The sequence below is a fragment of the Temnothorax longispinosus genome, chromosome 1, assembly GCF_030848805.1.
Source record: "Temnothorax longispinosus isolate EJ_2023e chromosome 1, Tlon_JGU_v1, whole genome shotgun sequence".
In the NCBI taxonomy this organism is placed as follows: Eukaryota; Metazoa; Arthropoda; class Insecta; order Hymenoptera; family Formicidae; genus Temnothorax; species Temnothorax longispinosus.
In genome coordinates this window covers 21,193,377-21,210,763 of record NC_092358.1, presented here as the reverse complement: position 1 = coordinate 21,210,763, position 17,387 = coordinate 21,193,377, and the positions used below count along the sequence as shown (strand labels likewise).

At 46.5% G+C, this 17,387-nt stretch overlaps 1 protein-coding gene across 4 annotated transcripts in view; it reads left to right on the top strand.

Moving 5' to 3' along the window:
• Positions 1 to 17,387, top strand: part of Pi3k21b (phosphatidylinositol 3-kinase regulatory subunit alpha) — a 64,020-nt gene that overhangs the window by 17,783 nt on the left and 28,850 nt on the right. For 2 of the 4 annotated variants that reach the window (XM_071784501.1, XM_071784509.1), the window contains exon 6: positions 12,827 to 12,936. In XM_071784501.1, coding sequence (XP_071640602.1) covers positions 12,827 to 12,936 — 110 coding nt within the window. Of the gene's footprint in view, positions 1 to 7,861; positions 12,937 to 17,387 lie in introns of those variants that run through there. The other 2 variants (XM_071784482.1, XM_071784492.1) reach the window with 2 other exon arrangements.

The window sequence follows — 17,387 nt, the reverse complement described above, 5'->3', positions numbered from 1 at the left end:
CATTTAAGTTCTGGACAAATATATACAAAATGTGAGTTATATATTTCGAAACCGTCGGAAACCGGACTATATGATCGACTTTCGATAAATCTCTTAATTTTAGTAACAAAGTAGTGGCGTATGATTAATTTATACCTTGATATTGATTTTCTGTATTTCTTGTTTCACGGAGTCGATCAGCCTGAATTCCGAGAGGTTCACTTAACGTGAAAACGCGCGTCGGGAACGCGAGGCTTCCCTATACGTCGCGACGACGAACGCGGCGAATAGCGTGGCGTGCGTGGACGCGCGCACGATTTTCTTTCGCCGTAATTTCCGTTGCAATTAGTCTACGGCCGCGTTTCGGGAAATGCCGGGATGCACGCGACGGAGCTGCATTGATTCGCAGATACAGAGGCAGCGCAGCGGAGGCGCGCTCGGGGCGCGGAGGTCATGGGTAATGGAGTGCACCGTCACGTTGCTATGGGAAATTCGGGATTCCCCGGGTTAAGGGTCGAGAGGATAGTCGGCCCGCGCGATCGAAAGGTTTCCACGGACAATCGCCATTTATAGCTTTATGCCCCATTGTTCCGTCGGAGCGTGCGGCGATGTTGACAAATTAATTAGCGTCGAATCAATCTGTTTGCAAATTAACTAAAGACGAATAAACTTGAGTCAATTAAATGAAATAAGTGAAAAAAATTATATTTGTTTCCGCGATCCAAACAGAACGGGATATAATGGCCTTTATTAATTTTTTTTAATTAGACGATAATTGATGAACCTTATATACTTAATTAATTGCTCTGCAAACCGCACGCGGATATGCGCCAATTAATATTTGGTATTCGGTTGATTTTAATTATTTCTGCATCGCGCACGGCAAGAAATTTAAATTAAATTTATTGAAAGCATCAATTTATTCGCTTAAATTATTCCTTTTCTGTTCTTGCTGTTCGATAAAGTGCGAATAATCGAGTCGGCAGCGACGAATAAATTGCCGCTCGGCAAAATTTTAAGAATGTTACGAGCACAGCTATATATAGATATCGCCACCGGTGAACCGGGGGGGAGAGGGGAGACTCTCGTCATCGATGGCGATTGCGTGCCTAATTTACCTAATTATTGATATTCGAAATATTCCGCAGTTCGGCGAGTTATGTAACGGCGTATTATAACGCGACGCGTTTAACGACTTCTCGGCTCGGCTCGGCTCCTCGTCGCGCGATTTTGCAAATTGCGACACGACGATCCATCGCGTGCGACGTCTTTCTGCACCAGCGGCAATCCTTGCTAAGGAACTCGGCGATCGATTCGCGGAAGGTTCACGGGCGGTGCAACATTCGCGCGCGCGATCGAGATAAAAGGTAACTTGGCGGGTTTTTTGGCGCTCCTCGAATCGCGTCGACGCTGTCTAACTCCTTCCGTGACTAAACGGAGTAATTTTCGCATCTCGCGAAGAGTGTCCCGAAGATTCTGAATGTCTTAAGTGCGCTTGTTAGCCAGATACACGAATGGCATGAATTACGCGAAAGTAGCCTTAGGTATATATATGTATTTTTTTATTTACTTTTTTTTTAACTTTAAGTACAATTAAAATAAATTACGCCTGTCTAGTTTTATAATTTGTTATGATAACTGATAGTAATTTTCGATTTTACCAACAGTATTCTAGACGAATTAGATGAGAAGATGAGACCCCAGATAGACTACATGAAAAGATAAAAAGTTTAAGTTTCTTGTCATTACTTACGAGTTGCATTATATTTCCTTCGCATCAGTCATCTCCTTAGTTTTGCTTAAGAGGGGCGTTTAATAGAGACATAGAAATCTGGGTTATAATAACAGCTGAGCATGATTTTTGTAACGTAATGATAGACATTTCTCGGTACAGATAAATTAATGCTAAGCCAGCACGAGCGAATGCACGATTGAGTTTCACTCGTCGAAACTGCGAAGTAGCATTCGCACTTATCGCCTCGTCTAAATCGCGTGGTTCTCACAAAAGTCGATCGCAGAGAGGCAGTGCATTTGAATAAAATGTGATCGTGCAATTTTATCGATTTTAGTAGAATCGACTCTGGATTTGACAAATTATTAAAGAAGAAAAAATTTGCTTGCCTCGAAAAATTATTGCCTATGTTCTTGGACCATCGATTTACTCCGGCGTCGTTGGTGCCGTGTCGTCTTTACACGTGCGACGCGTGTTATAGCGACGATTAAAGGCATGCAGATAGGAGACGACGTTTCGATGAAAGATAATCGCGGCGGTACCCGAATGCGTGACGACGTTGATGAGTAGCGCGATGCGTCGAGAGGAAATCCGATTTAAATGGCTACGGTAGAGCCGATTAAAACTTAAAATCAAGTTATGCCCATATTTATCGTATACGCCTCGGTGAAAAATTGTACTTGATGAATTATCGTCGCAATTTTTGAAAAACATTTGCGGAACATTTTTTTGAATAATTGACACGAACTGAAGAGATCTATTATCGTGTCGTCGTGCGATAAAACTTTTGAAAAATATAGATTTTAATTGAGCAAATTAAACTGTATGAAATATGCAGAAACGTGTTTGCGCATTCTATTTTAACTGATCTTACTTCAACAGAAATTTTACGAGAGCGGGACTTTTTGTTGAAATTTGATTTTGCATTAGGAATTGTAAAACATTTATTTGCCGATGAGTTCGTAGGCGACAAGAAGCGTGGCGACAAGAATCTGGAGAGGGAACATCCTATCCATCTATGTATTTCAAATTAAAATACGTAACGATCGCTCGCATAACACGGGCACGATGCGGCTTCTGTCGATCATTAAATGCAGCAGCACAGCACCGATGTGGACGGCCGCGCCCGTATAATACGGAGCGGCCTGCCCGTTTTTGCTCCATTTTGCCCCCGCGATACTTTCGTACCGCACGCATCACGTGCACGTGCAACCTGCGCTGCAACCTCGCGGAGCCTCGAAAACAAGCGCTCTCCCTTGCTATTTATCTTGGCTGTGACACGGAAGTATCTAACCCTTTGGGACCTTCGGGTATTTTTAAGTTCGATAAACAAGTACACGAGAGAGTAAAGGAGAAACAAATGTTTTTTCTTTACGTTTCTTTTTCTCAAGGGATAGATACTTATTATTCGAGTCCGAAATAATCGTCTGCCACGAAAATACAATGGTTGTTTGAGATTTTTATTATTACGATGCAAAGTCTAAAATATATATCTAATTTTATATATAAATATATAAATTTCATCGTTTTTATTGATTGTAAGACACGATAAGAGTATTTATAAACTCGCTCGACCCTTTAGCTATGTCCAAGTATTCTTTCGCTTTGCGCTAGAACTTGTTGAGCGGGAGTGCAACGCGCTCGGCGGATCGATCTTGGATTTTGCGGACGCGCGATCGAATCGGCCGCTCGCTCGGCAATTCGCGTCACGATCGGTGGAATTTGCGATCGCCGCTCGAATTCGCGGAGCAAACACCCGCCGCAAGCATCCGGGATCTTCGGGTTTTTGTCGCGTGTTATTTCAGCTGCCGGTTCGAATTGTACGTAGTTGGATATTATCGGATGCGATTCGCGAGTGCGTGAGATTAGAGATACCTGATGGCGTGCGAAATCGCCGCGGAATGCGTTTCACTGTGCGTTTTGCAAATCGCATCGAATGAGAATGCAGAGCGAGTGTTTGGCACGAACGATGCAATCGGCGATCGTTATCGTTAGAAGGATGACGAGAGAAAACATTAATAACGTTTGCTTTTTTTCTTTATTAAGAGACACGCAAGTCCGCGATACAAATTTCTTGATCATTGGAACAATTCGCGGGTAATCAAGTCAGATATTTTAAAGTTACATTAAATTATTTGACTAAAACATATCAGATGCGATTAGGCTGATATATTAGAAATCGAATAAAATATCGAAATGCTTGTTTCGCTCATTTTAATTCAGATGTTTAGAGTTATTAAAAAGTTGGGGTTTGGTTGGAAGTGATGTATATTTATAACAGATGTGCTTTTTACATCTCTGACGCATATCTTGTGATAAACTTGACGAAGTTATATTGTAGGCATTCTGAATAATCTCAGGATATAAAAGTCGAGATTCACGTATCTCTGAAACAAATCTTTTTCTATAAAGAAAACAGCTTTCGTTATTTATGTTGATTATTTAGTTACGTTTCGTTACAATTCTTTTCAAAGGACATACTTCGCAAGCTTAAATAATCCCGAAATAGAACCGCCCTAATATTTCTGAGCAATCTCGCTTAAAACATATCCTCGCAACTCGAAAGGGTGCGTCGTTGAGAGAAAGAAAGAGAGAGAGGGGGAGAGATAGAGAGAGAGCAGAGAGAGTGCTCTCCCACAATCACGACAATCGATCCGCCGAATTTCAATAAAGGGCACCGGGTCTTCGCTGGGCGAAGGGACGACTGTGCGGCGTGGGCGGCCCTGTGACCTTGAACAGGACGTGCCTGTCGCGGTGCGCACGCGCGCTCGCCCGCAGGGTTCGATCATCCTTCGTCGCCGGGGGCCCTTCGCCACACCGGCTGGCTCGGAAAGTCGCTTTTCACTTTCACGTCCCTTTCCCTGTCCCTTCGTCCGCCCGCGTCCGGGTCCCAGCGCCCCGTTCCGCGTAGTGCGCTTTTACGATAAGAGCGAGTGCTGGGGATTTGTTGGTAAAAGGATCTCGCGGCAGGTTGAAGGGGAAGAGTGCAATCGAGGGCCTCGGTTTGAAAAAAAAGGAGAAGACAAAATAATGCACGCGTCTCGCGCAAACGCTCGCGTACGAAAGGTATCGACATTAACGCTCGATCGAGTATGCAGGTCTGATCAAAGGGCCTTCTCGCGTGTGTTCCTTTCTTTGAGGGCATCTACGAAATTCGGGTTTAAATTGCCTCGTTAGCCGGTCTTCGCTTTTCTTTCGCCCAGTTGGCCGGAAAATCAAAGCTTTCGGGGTCACTCGAAAATCATGTTCATTGGGCATCTGCTTATCAATGTAACGTAACGTGAGTTTATCACGTTATATTTTATTTTTATATTTTATTTACGCATGCTACGTATTATTATTTTATTATACATGTTACGTAATAATAACATAACGATACACGTACGTGAGAAAAATGTGCATAGATACATGGATACTTTCTGAAAATAGTTTGAAACGCGAATGTAAAGAATAATAAATACCTTGCATCGTATTTACTTTGCTTAAAACGACGAATTTTTTTATTTACGGTAAGAATTAATGAAGATTGTAGTTTAAAGAGAGTTTAGAGTATCTTTAAGTAGAGTTATATAATTAACTAAAAGCGTCGATGAAGCTCCTTGCCCTTTGTGCAAAGAAGGGATTAAAGAGGGATGGGACGTTCTAAGAAAGACGAGACGTCTCAAGATTTCTTTAAGTTTTTAAATATTATTAAGGCACGATTCTTTTATTAATCGTCTTTATTAAAAGATCTGGCTTTGATGTTGATTACGTTAACTTAGTTTTCAAGCGGACTTTTAATATATTGACATCGTTGTTCTTTGCTAAATGATACATCGTAAAGTATCTTTAAAATATCGTAAAGATTCATATTTGTTTCGACGATGATAGAATTCTGTCTGACACGAATGAGTTTCACCGAAGGGATCGAACACTTCAAACAGAGAGTACCGAGTCGATACTATTGATACACGTAACAGAGTTAACGTACAGTTTTCTCGTTACGCGATCGCGCACCGTATTGTCTGTTTAATAGCAGTTTTTGTATGTGAGCGATTGGCAAACGAGTATTCGGTCCTTTATCGCAGCTGGTCTTAGATAAGAGCGAGCCTCAGCCGTCTCAGGTGGCAGACTGATTGCGATTCGATGATAATTTTTCATTAATCGCCCTGATCGCATTATATATTAGGCAATCGATCGAGGAAGTGTCAACGTTTATGCCGGATAAAGGCGGACAATAATGCCAATTTTTTCAAGTGTACTGTCGTAATTTTTGATCAATTACAGTGTTTCTCCTTATTATTTACATTCTGTTGGAAAACAACTGTATAATTTCTTTTCGTACTAGTATTATGTAAAATTATGTCAAGAACGCTGCAATTTCCGTAATGAATGCTATTTACAAATGTTGCAATTTTGAAGAGAGTATCCCCTTTGTGGTCGACGGTGACAAAGTTTTCATGAATTTGATTCGGTTTTGTTTTATCGCTTTTTTTTGTGATACCGAGATACGCTTGAAAAAGATATTCTTTTTGTGCATGATAGATATGTATCTCCCGTTTTATAAATTTTGCGGCAAAATTTGTCCGTCTTTGTTTCCGGGATTTATTTGTTTAATGACGCGTGGGTTTGATTGAACATTATCAACCTCTGCCAGCCATGCGTGCCACGTTAACTATAAAATTCATGTCAACGCTCGCTCTTGTTGCCCGATCAATATCCGTTGCGAAGCGGTTTTCTCGCGCGCGCCGCTGTTTCGTTAAACAAATATAATTCGCGAAAAAAATCGAGCTACCCAGGAAAAGGCTCGCATGGAAACGAACAACGATTCGAATTTTCGTCATCGAGGCTGTCGCGGGTGAGGTCATGATGAAGAATCAATTAACCTCATCGTCGCGATAAGCCGAAAAATGGGCTCCGTTGGTCCCAACAAAATTTCGAAAACGAATATTATGGATACCATGGATGCCTGTAGGAAAATCGACAGAAAGACGAGTGATATGACGGATTCTAAATCGGATTGCGTTCGAAGATCTCAGCATGAAAACGAGAGATCCTTCAGATGTCATGCAATTCAAAACGAAATCTCATTTGCGATCGAATCTACGAGTATAGCCACTATCCGAGGAATATCGAAGCAACACCGGTCTACTTTTTGCGAGAAACCCGTCTCGAAAATCTAGTCATCGTTTCCGAAGAACCGAGCGCGAAGGCAAGAGTAATCGAAGCTTATTCCTCCCATTGTGCAATTTCGGTCGAATCCGGCAAGAATGAACCTCGAAACTGCTCTAGTTTTTCCAGGAGGGCGTCTTTGGCTCCGATTCTCTCGGAGGAAAACTGGCTGCAGAGACAAAGACCTTCGGAGCACGTCAGCAAATCCGCGACTGGGTTTCCCCTTAAAGTACGACCGTGCATGCATTTCAAGCGCAACGTGCTCGCACAGTCAAGCATCTTATTTTCAACATTCCGGGAGCGATTCCACCGACTTCTTATTCCGACTCAATCGGACACGATCGTCGAGCGGCGAGGAGGTTTTTGGTGCTCCGAGAAGCCGCCGCGCGGTCCCGCAATCGTTTCACCGGAAGCGATCGATGAGGAATTCCTAACGTTACGGAAAAACTAGACATCGCCTAAAATTCATCAGACGAATTACTTTCGTCAATCATACTTTCCCCGAGAATCAATCTATACCGTCATCTCTGAATTAACAACGCTGAATGTCAACTTCAATCTGGGCGATCGCTGAGCGAAGAGTCGAATCGCGAGCTGAACCGAACGGATCTCCGCGTCATCTACGCGATTCTCATCATCGCGAAGGTCAACCCGCTGATACCTAACGCCAGAAGAATCATTTGGCAAATCGCGACGCGGTTCGACGCTGAAGCGCTCCTCGGGACTGTATCACGGATTTCGAAGGGCGATTCCCGAGAAGCGCGTTATTCCTCGTTCGTTCAGCTCGGTCGATCCGCGCTCGTCGCCTAGGAATGTTCGGCAGGAAATTTCCATTCCGGCGGTTCGATCGGGCTGAAACGAACGAGGCTCGGGGCCCCGGCGTCGTTCCGGCACGAGTCTGCTCGGCGTAAAGGCCACGGGAAGAACCGACGAATGTCGGAGATGGCCGAGGTGGCGTTGCGCCGAACCACGAGCTACCCTCGGCAGCAGCTCGCGGCTGGCTATGGCTATTGACCGAGCTTGGCGGACCGGCCGGTCAGCTGTGCGCCTCGCCGGCGGTGTGGTATTCTCCTCCGCGGCCAGGAAGAAGCCGTCCACGTAGACGAGGCGGTGTGTCGTCCGGCACGGCGACGATCAGCCGGCGCGAGTCAGCGAACGGGGAACCGGAACACGAAGCGAACGTCCGTCCAGTCGGGTCTCGGAAGGAGAGAACCAGCGGGGACTCCCTCAGGAGAGGAGTCCAGCGGCGACGGTGGTGTTCGAAAGATCGCGCTCGGTCACCGGGAGTAGGAGACGATCGCGCAGAGACGGTCCCCCGGGGAGCCGCGCGCGTTCGTACATTATATGTCCGCGAGTGGAATCGAAGGGAAAGAGACTGACTGCCTCTCGGTCTCGTCGTTGTCGTTGTCGGTGGATCAGTCCGGGTGAAAGCCCAAAACGTGCGAATCGTTCGCTATACACGCGCCGCGGCAGAGATAAAGACAGTTGGAGTAGGAGAGTGAACCAGACGGAGCGGGAGTCGAAGAGAGTTAAAGAGAGAGAACACGAGAAAGATATATATATATATATACATATATACATACATACATATATATGTACATATATATCGTGAGAGAAGAAAAAGAGAGAAAGAGAGAGTGAGAGCGAGGGAGGGAGGGACTTGGCCCACGGGCAACACTCGACATGTAGAGACCGACCGGCTGTGCACGGCCAGCGAGGAGACGATCGCGTTGAGAGAGGACTCGAGAGAGAGAGAAAGAGAACGAGAGAGCGGCAACGAGTAGTCCCGAGAGGGACGGCGAGGAGATTGGTGGGGGAGGGAACGGGACAGAAAGAGAGGGAGACAGAGAAAGAAAGATCGACCGAGTGTGGGAGAGACACCGAATGAAACAGAGCGAGAGAGAGAGGAAGAGAGAGGGAGAAAAGAACAGGCAGATAGATAGGTATCGTGTACGTATGCGTTGCGAGTGACGAGTGTGCCGCCGCGGCGTGTGCAGGTGTGTGCGCGCGTGTAGCTGGCAGGCCGCTGGCACAAAAAGTGCAGGGCCCAGTGGACTTTTCTATACCGGAGGAGAACTGCCGTGTTGCACGTACATCGTGCGTGCGTGCGTGCGTGTGTACCGTCCGCGCGCGTGCTCTGTGTGTGTGCGCGAAGAGTACGAGTGCGCGCGCGCGCCGTCTTCGCGATCGCGGACGGTCACACCGGCGAGTTTTCGGCCGAGTACCTGCGAACGAGGACGGACGGGGACCGGCCGATCGACCAACCGATCGATCGACTCTTCTCTCTTCTCGTGGCTCTACGCGGTGACCTCCGCTGAGAGAGGAAAAACGGGCGAAAGCGGGCAGAGCTCCGCTCCGAAGGGTAGTTAACTCGTAGAGCGCGCGTTAGGAGGGGAAGAGAGGGGAAAAAAGAAAGAAAGAGAAAAGGAAGGAGAGGTTGGGTCACCGGGAGGAAGAGACCAGGAGGTTGGACATCGCGGCGCCGACGTCGAGAGGATACCTTACGTGGACGGCTTTACCGGGTGGAAACGACCGCGAATCGTCGACCGAGAGAAGAGGAGGTAATAGGATCGTCCGCCACTGAGGTCTACCTTGCCGGCCGAGAGAGAGACCTCCCGAGGAGAGAGGGAAGGAGAGGGAGATAGAGGCAGAGCGAGAGAGCGAACGAGCGAGCGAGGCGAGCCTGGTACACCCGAACTCCGCTGCTCCGACTCTGACTCCTCCGCCGCCGCTGACTCGCGGTCGGTAAAGCGTCGGGACGACAGCGGTGGTGATCCGGCGAGACACGGCCGTCCGCGAACGAGCGGTTGGCAGTCGCGGCCTTCTAGTGGACGTGATAAGGACGAGCGGCGCGATCCGTTCCGGCGAGCGAAGCGGTCGACCGTGCGAAGCGCGAGAAGGAGCCGCGAAGAGAGGACGGGAAGAAAAGGAAAGCGAGGAACCGATCGGATTTCGGCGAAAGAAGGATACGGCTCCTCGATCGGAGAATTTGGGGCTTGCGTATTTTAGTGCTACGTACTTCTAATCGTGCCGATACCCGAAGAAACACCGAAGGAACTTGGGAAGAGGAACTCGAGAAAGCGAGATACTGAAGAAAACGAAATCGCGAAGGAGAAAGCAACGACGACGAGGGAAGACACGAGTCCTTGATCGACAATCCGGTACTACGTGGGGCTTAATCGCAGTCGACGGCGAGGAGAAGACAGGAGGTGGCCAAAAGGAAGAAAGGAAGTTAGCGGGTTGTCCTTGATGGGCCATCCGGCGCTGCGTGATCGAGCTGTGTCGCGACCGACATTGGCTTGACTCCGTTACATCGGGGGAGATTAGAGGCGACCCACGTTTTACTCGCTTCGTTCGGCAGACAACGAACGCCGGCGAGGTGACGAGAGCGGCGAGTGAGGAGAGCGAGGTGAGGAGAGAGGATCTACTTGCTGATCAGCGCGAACCCCGGGCGATAAGCGGGCTCCCGTCTCGAGTTGACGAGAGCCGCTGACTCGGCGGACACAGGAGCTGGTTGTTTCAACGCTATTAGTGCTTGCGATGAGTCCAATTATCCGCGAGTGACTTCCACGTTCGCGTGACGCTCGTGCGACGGTCTCTGCCTGCCCGTCGTCCGATCCGGTATAGTTTCGCGACCACCCGGTGCGCTCTGTGCCGGTTTCCTCAACGGAAACGAGAACTCTCCACGTGTACGTACGTCGAGAACTGCGAGAGAGACCCTCGCAAAGTGGATAGAGTAACCGGCGACGTTTCAGAAATCAGTCGGAGATCCGCGATCGAGCGCGCCGAGGAATCCCTCTTTCGAGTGATCGCGCGCGCCGTGGATCCACCTGGAGCCTCGACTTGATCCACCATTATTAATTGCCCCGAGGATAATCCGAGGCAGCGTCGTTCCGACGGATTAATTCGTCCGGGACGAATTTCCAGATTAACGAGCGGACGATCGGTTTCACCTCCTCGGCGCACGGCTTCATCCGGGATTACTCCGGGATCGCGCTCGATAAGCCACGAGGATTCCCGTACACTCGGCGCTCGGCGCGAGGCTACGCTTGAAAATCGCTCGGTGTCGTTGCTTGACAAAACCGGTTTTGTTCGGCTCAGCGAATCTCGGCGTTTATACAAAGGTCGTGTGTGAGAGCGCGCCGCGCGCGCGACCACGGGAGAGTGTGTGGTAGGAGTGAGATTTATGGAAAACGAATTTACACGAGGTCACACCCACGGGAGCGGCTGTCTATCTCTCTCTCTCTCTTTCTTTTTCTTTTCCTGTATCTTTGGTTCTCTCTTTCTCTCCCTCTCTCGTCTCTTTGTAACTCGCTCTCTCTCATCCCGGTTCGTCTATCAGCTTATCCACGGTGTTGCCTCTATTAATAATAACGACGAAGCCGGTGTGATAACGGAGAGGATCTTCGGTCAGAGAATCGCCACGTCGAAGGATTCTTGAAGGAATGAAATTTCGATCGCGAGAGAGCGATATCACTGCGGTATCGACCGAATAAATATGCCACATTCGCGGCGGCCTTGAAGAATTTTCTTCACGGGCCCACAGTCACCGTGCGCAGGATCAGCGAACCCGATACCGCCGGCGACGAGCGGCAAGGGAATTCGTAGGGCGGCTCATCATGCTAGCGACCTTGAGGATCCAAGTGTCCCCGACGTTCGAGAGTCGCGATCGATTGAGCGTGTAACTACCGGACGGGGAATTCACGTAGACTTCGAGAGGATGTCGGGGAACCCGGGTAGCCCGCGGGAGGAGCAGGACTCGTCGCCTGGGTCGTCGAACAGCAGCAACGCGTCAATCGCGAGAACATCGGCATCGGCGAGGAAGACCTAGCCGTCTCGCGACGAGCAATTGATGATCGACCGCGGCGACGATGAAGCGTGCAACGAGCGCATCCGTTGCGGCCGCTACGGCAGCCGCGACACAAGTGCACCACCAGGCCAGGATCCAGGAGTTATTCTCTCCTGGATCGATGTCGACGGCGGCGGCGGCGGCGACGACGACGATGACGGCGACGTCAACGACGACGAGTACGAGCACGACGACGGCGACGATCGTCGGCTCCTGCACAGACGAGCTGGATAAGCAAATCACAACAATATCCTCCCGGCTCGAGCCGAAGGGCTCGCCAAAGATCAGTCCCGGTACGGGCGACGACAACAAGGCTAAGTCCACGGCGATGTCGCGACTATTAGCCGTCGATTCCGACAACTACATGCTGCGCAAGGGCGCCGCGACGGCGACAACGGCGGCGGCCAACGGCGCCGCGGCGCCGTCGTCTACCACCTCCTCGTCATCGTCGTCATCCTCGTCGTCGTTGAACGGTTCCGCGAGCATGCAACTGCAACGGCAGATGCAGAGTCTCGCTATCGGATCCGCGACCGCGCCGTCGATCCTCGCGACGTACGGCAACGGCGCGGGCGGTGACCACGTCGTCGGTCAGCTGTACGACGTCGCGCGAGCGACGTACGTGTCGCCCAGGTGGTACATCGCCGGTAATAATAACCAGGCGACGAGGCAGCATCGGGAGGGAACGGCGGCGGCAGCGGTGGCGGCGGCGGCGGCGGCCGCGGCGACCCAGCTTGAGGAGCAATCCTTGCAGCAGTTGCAGCTGCAATCGCGTACCGCGACATCGACGCGCGACGACGCGACGACGACGCCCGCGGCGTCAGCGGCGGCGGCGGCGGCGGACGGTGTCGAGAGCGAGCTCAGTTTCACGAAACCGGTGTGCGCGAGACCGGTGTCCTTTCATCGATACATGTGTTGGTGCAGCGCGCAACAGCAGCAGCAGCAGCAGCTGCAGCTGCAGCAGCCTGCCGTGGCAGAGGGCGTCGACGCGAACTCGATCGGTCGCGCGAAGGCCGGCAGGGGCTCAGCCACCCACGAGGGGTTGGCAGCGAGACGAACAGTGCGCGATGATAATAGTAGTCTATGCTGCTGCATGTGCGGTTCTCTATGTCCTGCAGAGTGCCACGCGTGCTTCCACATCGTGTGCTCGGACTACAGCGGCCAGCACCTGTGCCAATGGACTACCAAGGGTCACGCGCTACCGGGCCAGGTTCACGACAAGGACAAGGTCAGTAAGCCAGTGGTTCCTCGTTACATCGTTACGGACGGCGTACCGTTCGAATTAATTATACTCCGGTTACGATTTTACGCCTTTTAATATCTTTCGTTATTATTATTTTTTTTTCTCTGACATAATCTCTTTGCCGAGAAGTAAAACGAATCTCGTTATGATTACTTATGATACATTTTGATCCTGAGCCGTCGCCACAAATTTTGAACAAATATTTGTTTAAAGAATTCGAGGAAATTCTTAACATGAAATTTAGCTACGTAATATTATCGATATATTCTTTGTTTTTATTAGTATACTTAATATTTTACAAATAGAACGAGATTTATTTTGCAACTCGCACTACCTTTCGTACAGGCGTTCCATGACACTTTTAGACCGGCAGAATTATCTCTCGCGCATGCACTATCGCAGTGAAACAAAAAACGCGCAGAATTCTCGCGCGATATTCAAGGCAAAAGTATATACATAGCACTTTAACGATGAAAATCCAGACGTCGAAACAGAGTTTTTCATCTGCATCCAGACACCGCATAGCGCGCGGAAATATCAAGCTCGGAAACTCGAAAGTAATATTTCTGGTGATAAGGATTTATCTTTGATTATGTTTCACGATGATTGACGCATTATAAAATGCAGAAAATCTTGACGTGCCATACTGCACGAATCGGTAGCGGCAAAATGCGAAGTTTATGTTCTTTCGGTTTTTTTTTCCCGATAAATGTGTTCAATTTTTTTAGCTGTCTTTATTAAATGAAATTATGGTAACTTTTTGTATTAGTTTGACAAAGCTTTGCAGCTTTTTGATTAAATTTAAATAATTTATAGTTTAAGCAGTTTGACGAATACTAAAGTAGCGATATAAGAAAAAATTAATTATTTCTATTTCGAACCGTTTAGATCTGCATAGATTCCATATACCATACCATGAAATCTATTTAAGGGGATGTGAATTTTATATTTATTATAATCGCAAATTTTTACATAAACGCACGAACGGCGTGTCGTTATCAGGGCGAGGTCTACTCGAAATTCGATAGCGTAACGACCTAAATTCGATGGCGTCTGCCATAAAATTGTGATAGGAAAAAAAGGGATAAGAGATCTAAATGTCATCTCTTTCTTTTTTTCTATTTTTTTGTAGAAGCTGATAATATAACGATAATATAACTAAAATGAAGATAAAGAAATCCGAGTTAAAACTGCGCGTTTCTTAATGCCACAACAATGCGAGGACAAAATTAATTAGATTTAAAATTATCAATTTCATAACCATATAATTTTGGAAATTTGCTGTGCCGATATCGATTTCTTATACACGTAAGAATACACATTAAAGAAAATTGAAATAATGTAAACTTAATGGTTTTTTTTTTGTATAAACTATGTTACGTAAACAATCTTTTTATTTTGCCGATGCGGAATGAAAATTAATAGGTGAAAGTCGTAATAAAATTAATCATCTAAACGCGGGAAGCAATAAACATTTTACATCTTTTAACTATCATAATTTAAGAAAACTGAAATAGGCTCTCGTATAGCGGTACAAAGCGGTAAGCCGTGATTCACAGATGACTGAACAGATTAAGTGGGGTAAATGTAGTGTATTTATGTCTAATTGCAGCACAAGAGTCATTACAACGGACGATGTCATAAGAGAGTCAATATTCGCGCAAGTCTCGAATTTTATCCTCAATCAAATTTAACGAGTTAAACGTAAAAGTCATCTCTTAGCGCGTCCTCGTCACGTAGATCCGTCGCTGTCGCAGCGTTTTTAGGGTTCCACGCGTGATTTTAGATCGGGGTGCGCGGAGCATATCGATCGCTGCAAAACCTCTTCGAAGAAAAGGCGTTCCATAAACGTCACCCCGCTCGCTATATCACGGCAGGATTTCCGTCGCAGAGATGATGACTTCCGCGAAATAAGTTCCCCGCGGCGAGCATCCTAGATTAAGCGGGTCGAGTCGCAAAAATTCGCGACGTCGGCGATTTAATTCTCGCGCGCCGGTGTCGGTGCCGGTGGGATGTTGTAGCGCACGGTGGTGGCGAGGAAGAAACGATCTCTCGACGGAGATTAATCGAGCGGGTCGATCGAACGGACGGGACGGACGGACGGACGCGGACGGGCGGATGAACGCGCGCGGATGTAACACGCGCTGCCGGCTGGCGCGGATTATTCGGACGAGGACGACAGGCTTATCTCGCGGCTGTCGTCATATCGCGGACTCGGGGTTACGGCGAGAGGTTACGTTTTCTTTTTTCCGCACTTTTTATGCTTCTTTATCGGACCCTCGGCTACCCGATAGCCGCAACGGCGGCACACGGAGATGTCTCTTCTCTTCGCATCACCTCGGCTCCCTTCCTCTCGCCGCGCCTCCGATCGCGTGTCGATTTATCTAATCGGACCGGCTGGCCGGTCGCGTTAAACGCTCGGCGACGCGTCTTATCTTCGGGATCGAGAAAATCCGGAGACGCTTCTCGCGCGCGGTTTTTACGTAATCCTCGCCGATTGGCATCAGATAACAGCACTTGTCTCCAGAGAGAGAGAGAGAGAAAGAGAGAATAGAGTTGTTCGCAAAAAAAGAATTCTAGCTAGACGTAAGTTTCTTCCTTTTTGTTGCCTTTTTTTTTGTATAATTTGCGTAATGATGAAATACGTGTAGATATTACGCACGTATGCATTAAATAATCGTTAACTGATAATCATAATTATCAATCATAGAATATTAGTACCTATGGAAATATTGATACGATGGAAATATTGTTATAATTGTATGACGGTATATAGCGTGCCGCTTTTGTTACCGTCGAGGGTTTAACCACTCGTCGATAATTAAATGAAGATCACTGGTGATATTTGAATTTTCAATTTCCATTCAATTAAAGTTGACGGAGATTTTGCGTTAATGGACTGATGGCAGAAGACCTATTTTTTTAAATTTATTTCTAATTTTTATTTTTGATCTATTAAGTAAATAAATGTTTTAACATGGTATTCAGAGAAAGGATTTAGAATAATTAAATTTGGGAAATTTCCGGAAAAAAAACACAATGCTATTTTGTGATTGCAGCGAGTTAGTTTCCTATTAACTAATTGTATAACGATGCGGAGAAATACGATTAGGTGTTCTCTGGGGCTCGCCATAATAAAGATAGCTTGCATCATTATCAAGCCATAACCATATCGAATGTACACGTAAAAACAAATCTAATTGTAAGTGATTCGATTGAACTTTTTTTAAGAGGAATTGACATATTTATTACGAGAACTATTACGATAATTACGAAAACCATGAAACTCGCTAAAATTCCTCGAAATATACTTGAAAGATCTTAATTAAATCAGGATCTTATCTTAATCATGGCAATATACATTGCTAATAATAAGATTAGCAACATATATTAGCATTTTATTTGATCCTATATAATGTTAAAATATTATTTTAAAAGCTAGATTATTCACAAAAATACGTCAGTCGTTAATTAATCGAAAATACACAGTGTTGTAATCTCCGAAATAGCAACTCGAACAAAGTACTGGGTTAAACATTTAGGGAATCGCTTCTTATTGCCGGGGAAAAAAAAATTCAGATATCTGGAATCAGACGTATATCTGAAGAGATCTACATTATTATTCCGAGACTTTCACTCTTCTATTTCAACCGATTAACGAGAGGCGATTGTTCCAATTTACTGTGCGAGTCGTTCTGCAAAGCAGAGTTCTGGAGTCACGGTTTAGAAAGAAATTAATATGTCATTGTTGTATACTAACGAAAATACAATAATTCTAATAGATCGTGACGAAGCCGGAAATCGTCGCGCGATTCTCATTTGAAAATCTCGAGGATAATAAGCGCGTGCATTCACGGCTCTGGCAAACGGGACAGACCTGGCTCATTATCTGCTTCCGCTTGCAAAGAATCGATTAATCATGCGCATTAAAGAGGATTTTACACGGTTCACTGTCGATGATACTCCCGGATCATATTTTTATCCATTGTCAAAAGATTCTAATTTGAGAATATCTGAGAATCGTACTTGACGATTTTATACGATAATTATTTCTAGCGAGATAGATAAACGCACCACGTGGCATTTAATATTATTTGAGATAAATTTTATTTTTATAGAGTATCAATCTGAGACACAGCTACAAATATACTTATTGTAATATTAAAAATCAGAAGGTCGCGAGAAATGCTGAGTTTTTGAAAATCGACTCCGTGTTTATGCAAAGTTCTGCCATTAGCTTTCAAGGTGAGATATTTTGTCTAGAATACGTGATTATAATTATGAAAACAATTCAATTTTATTGAAGATATTACATTATTATCAATTCATCTATCATTATTGCTTCATTTGCCTAGCAGTTTTACATTGTTTTATTTCTTTTTTGTAACTTGCGTTACATTTTTTTTTTGTAATTCTCACGATCCGATCGGGATTAT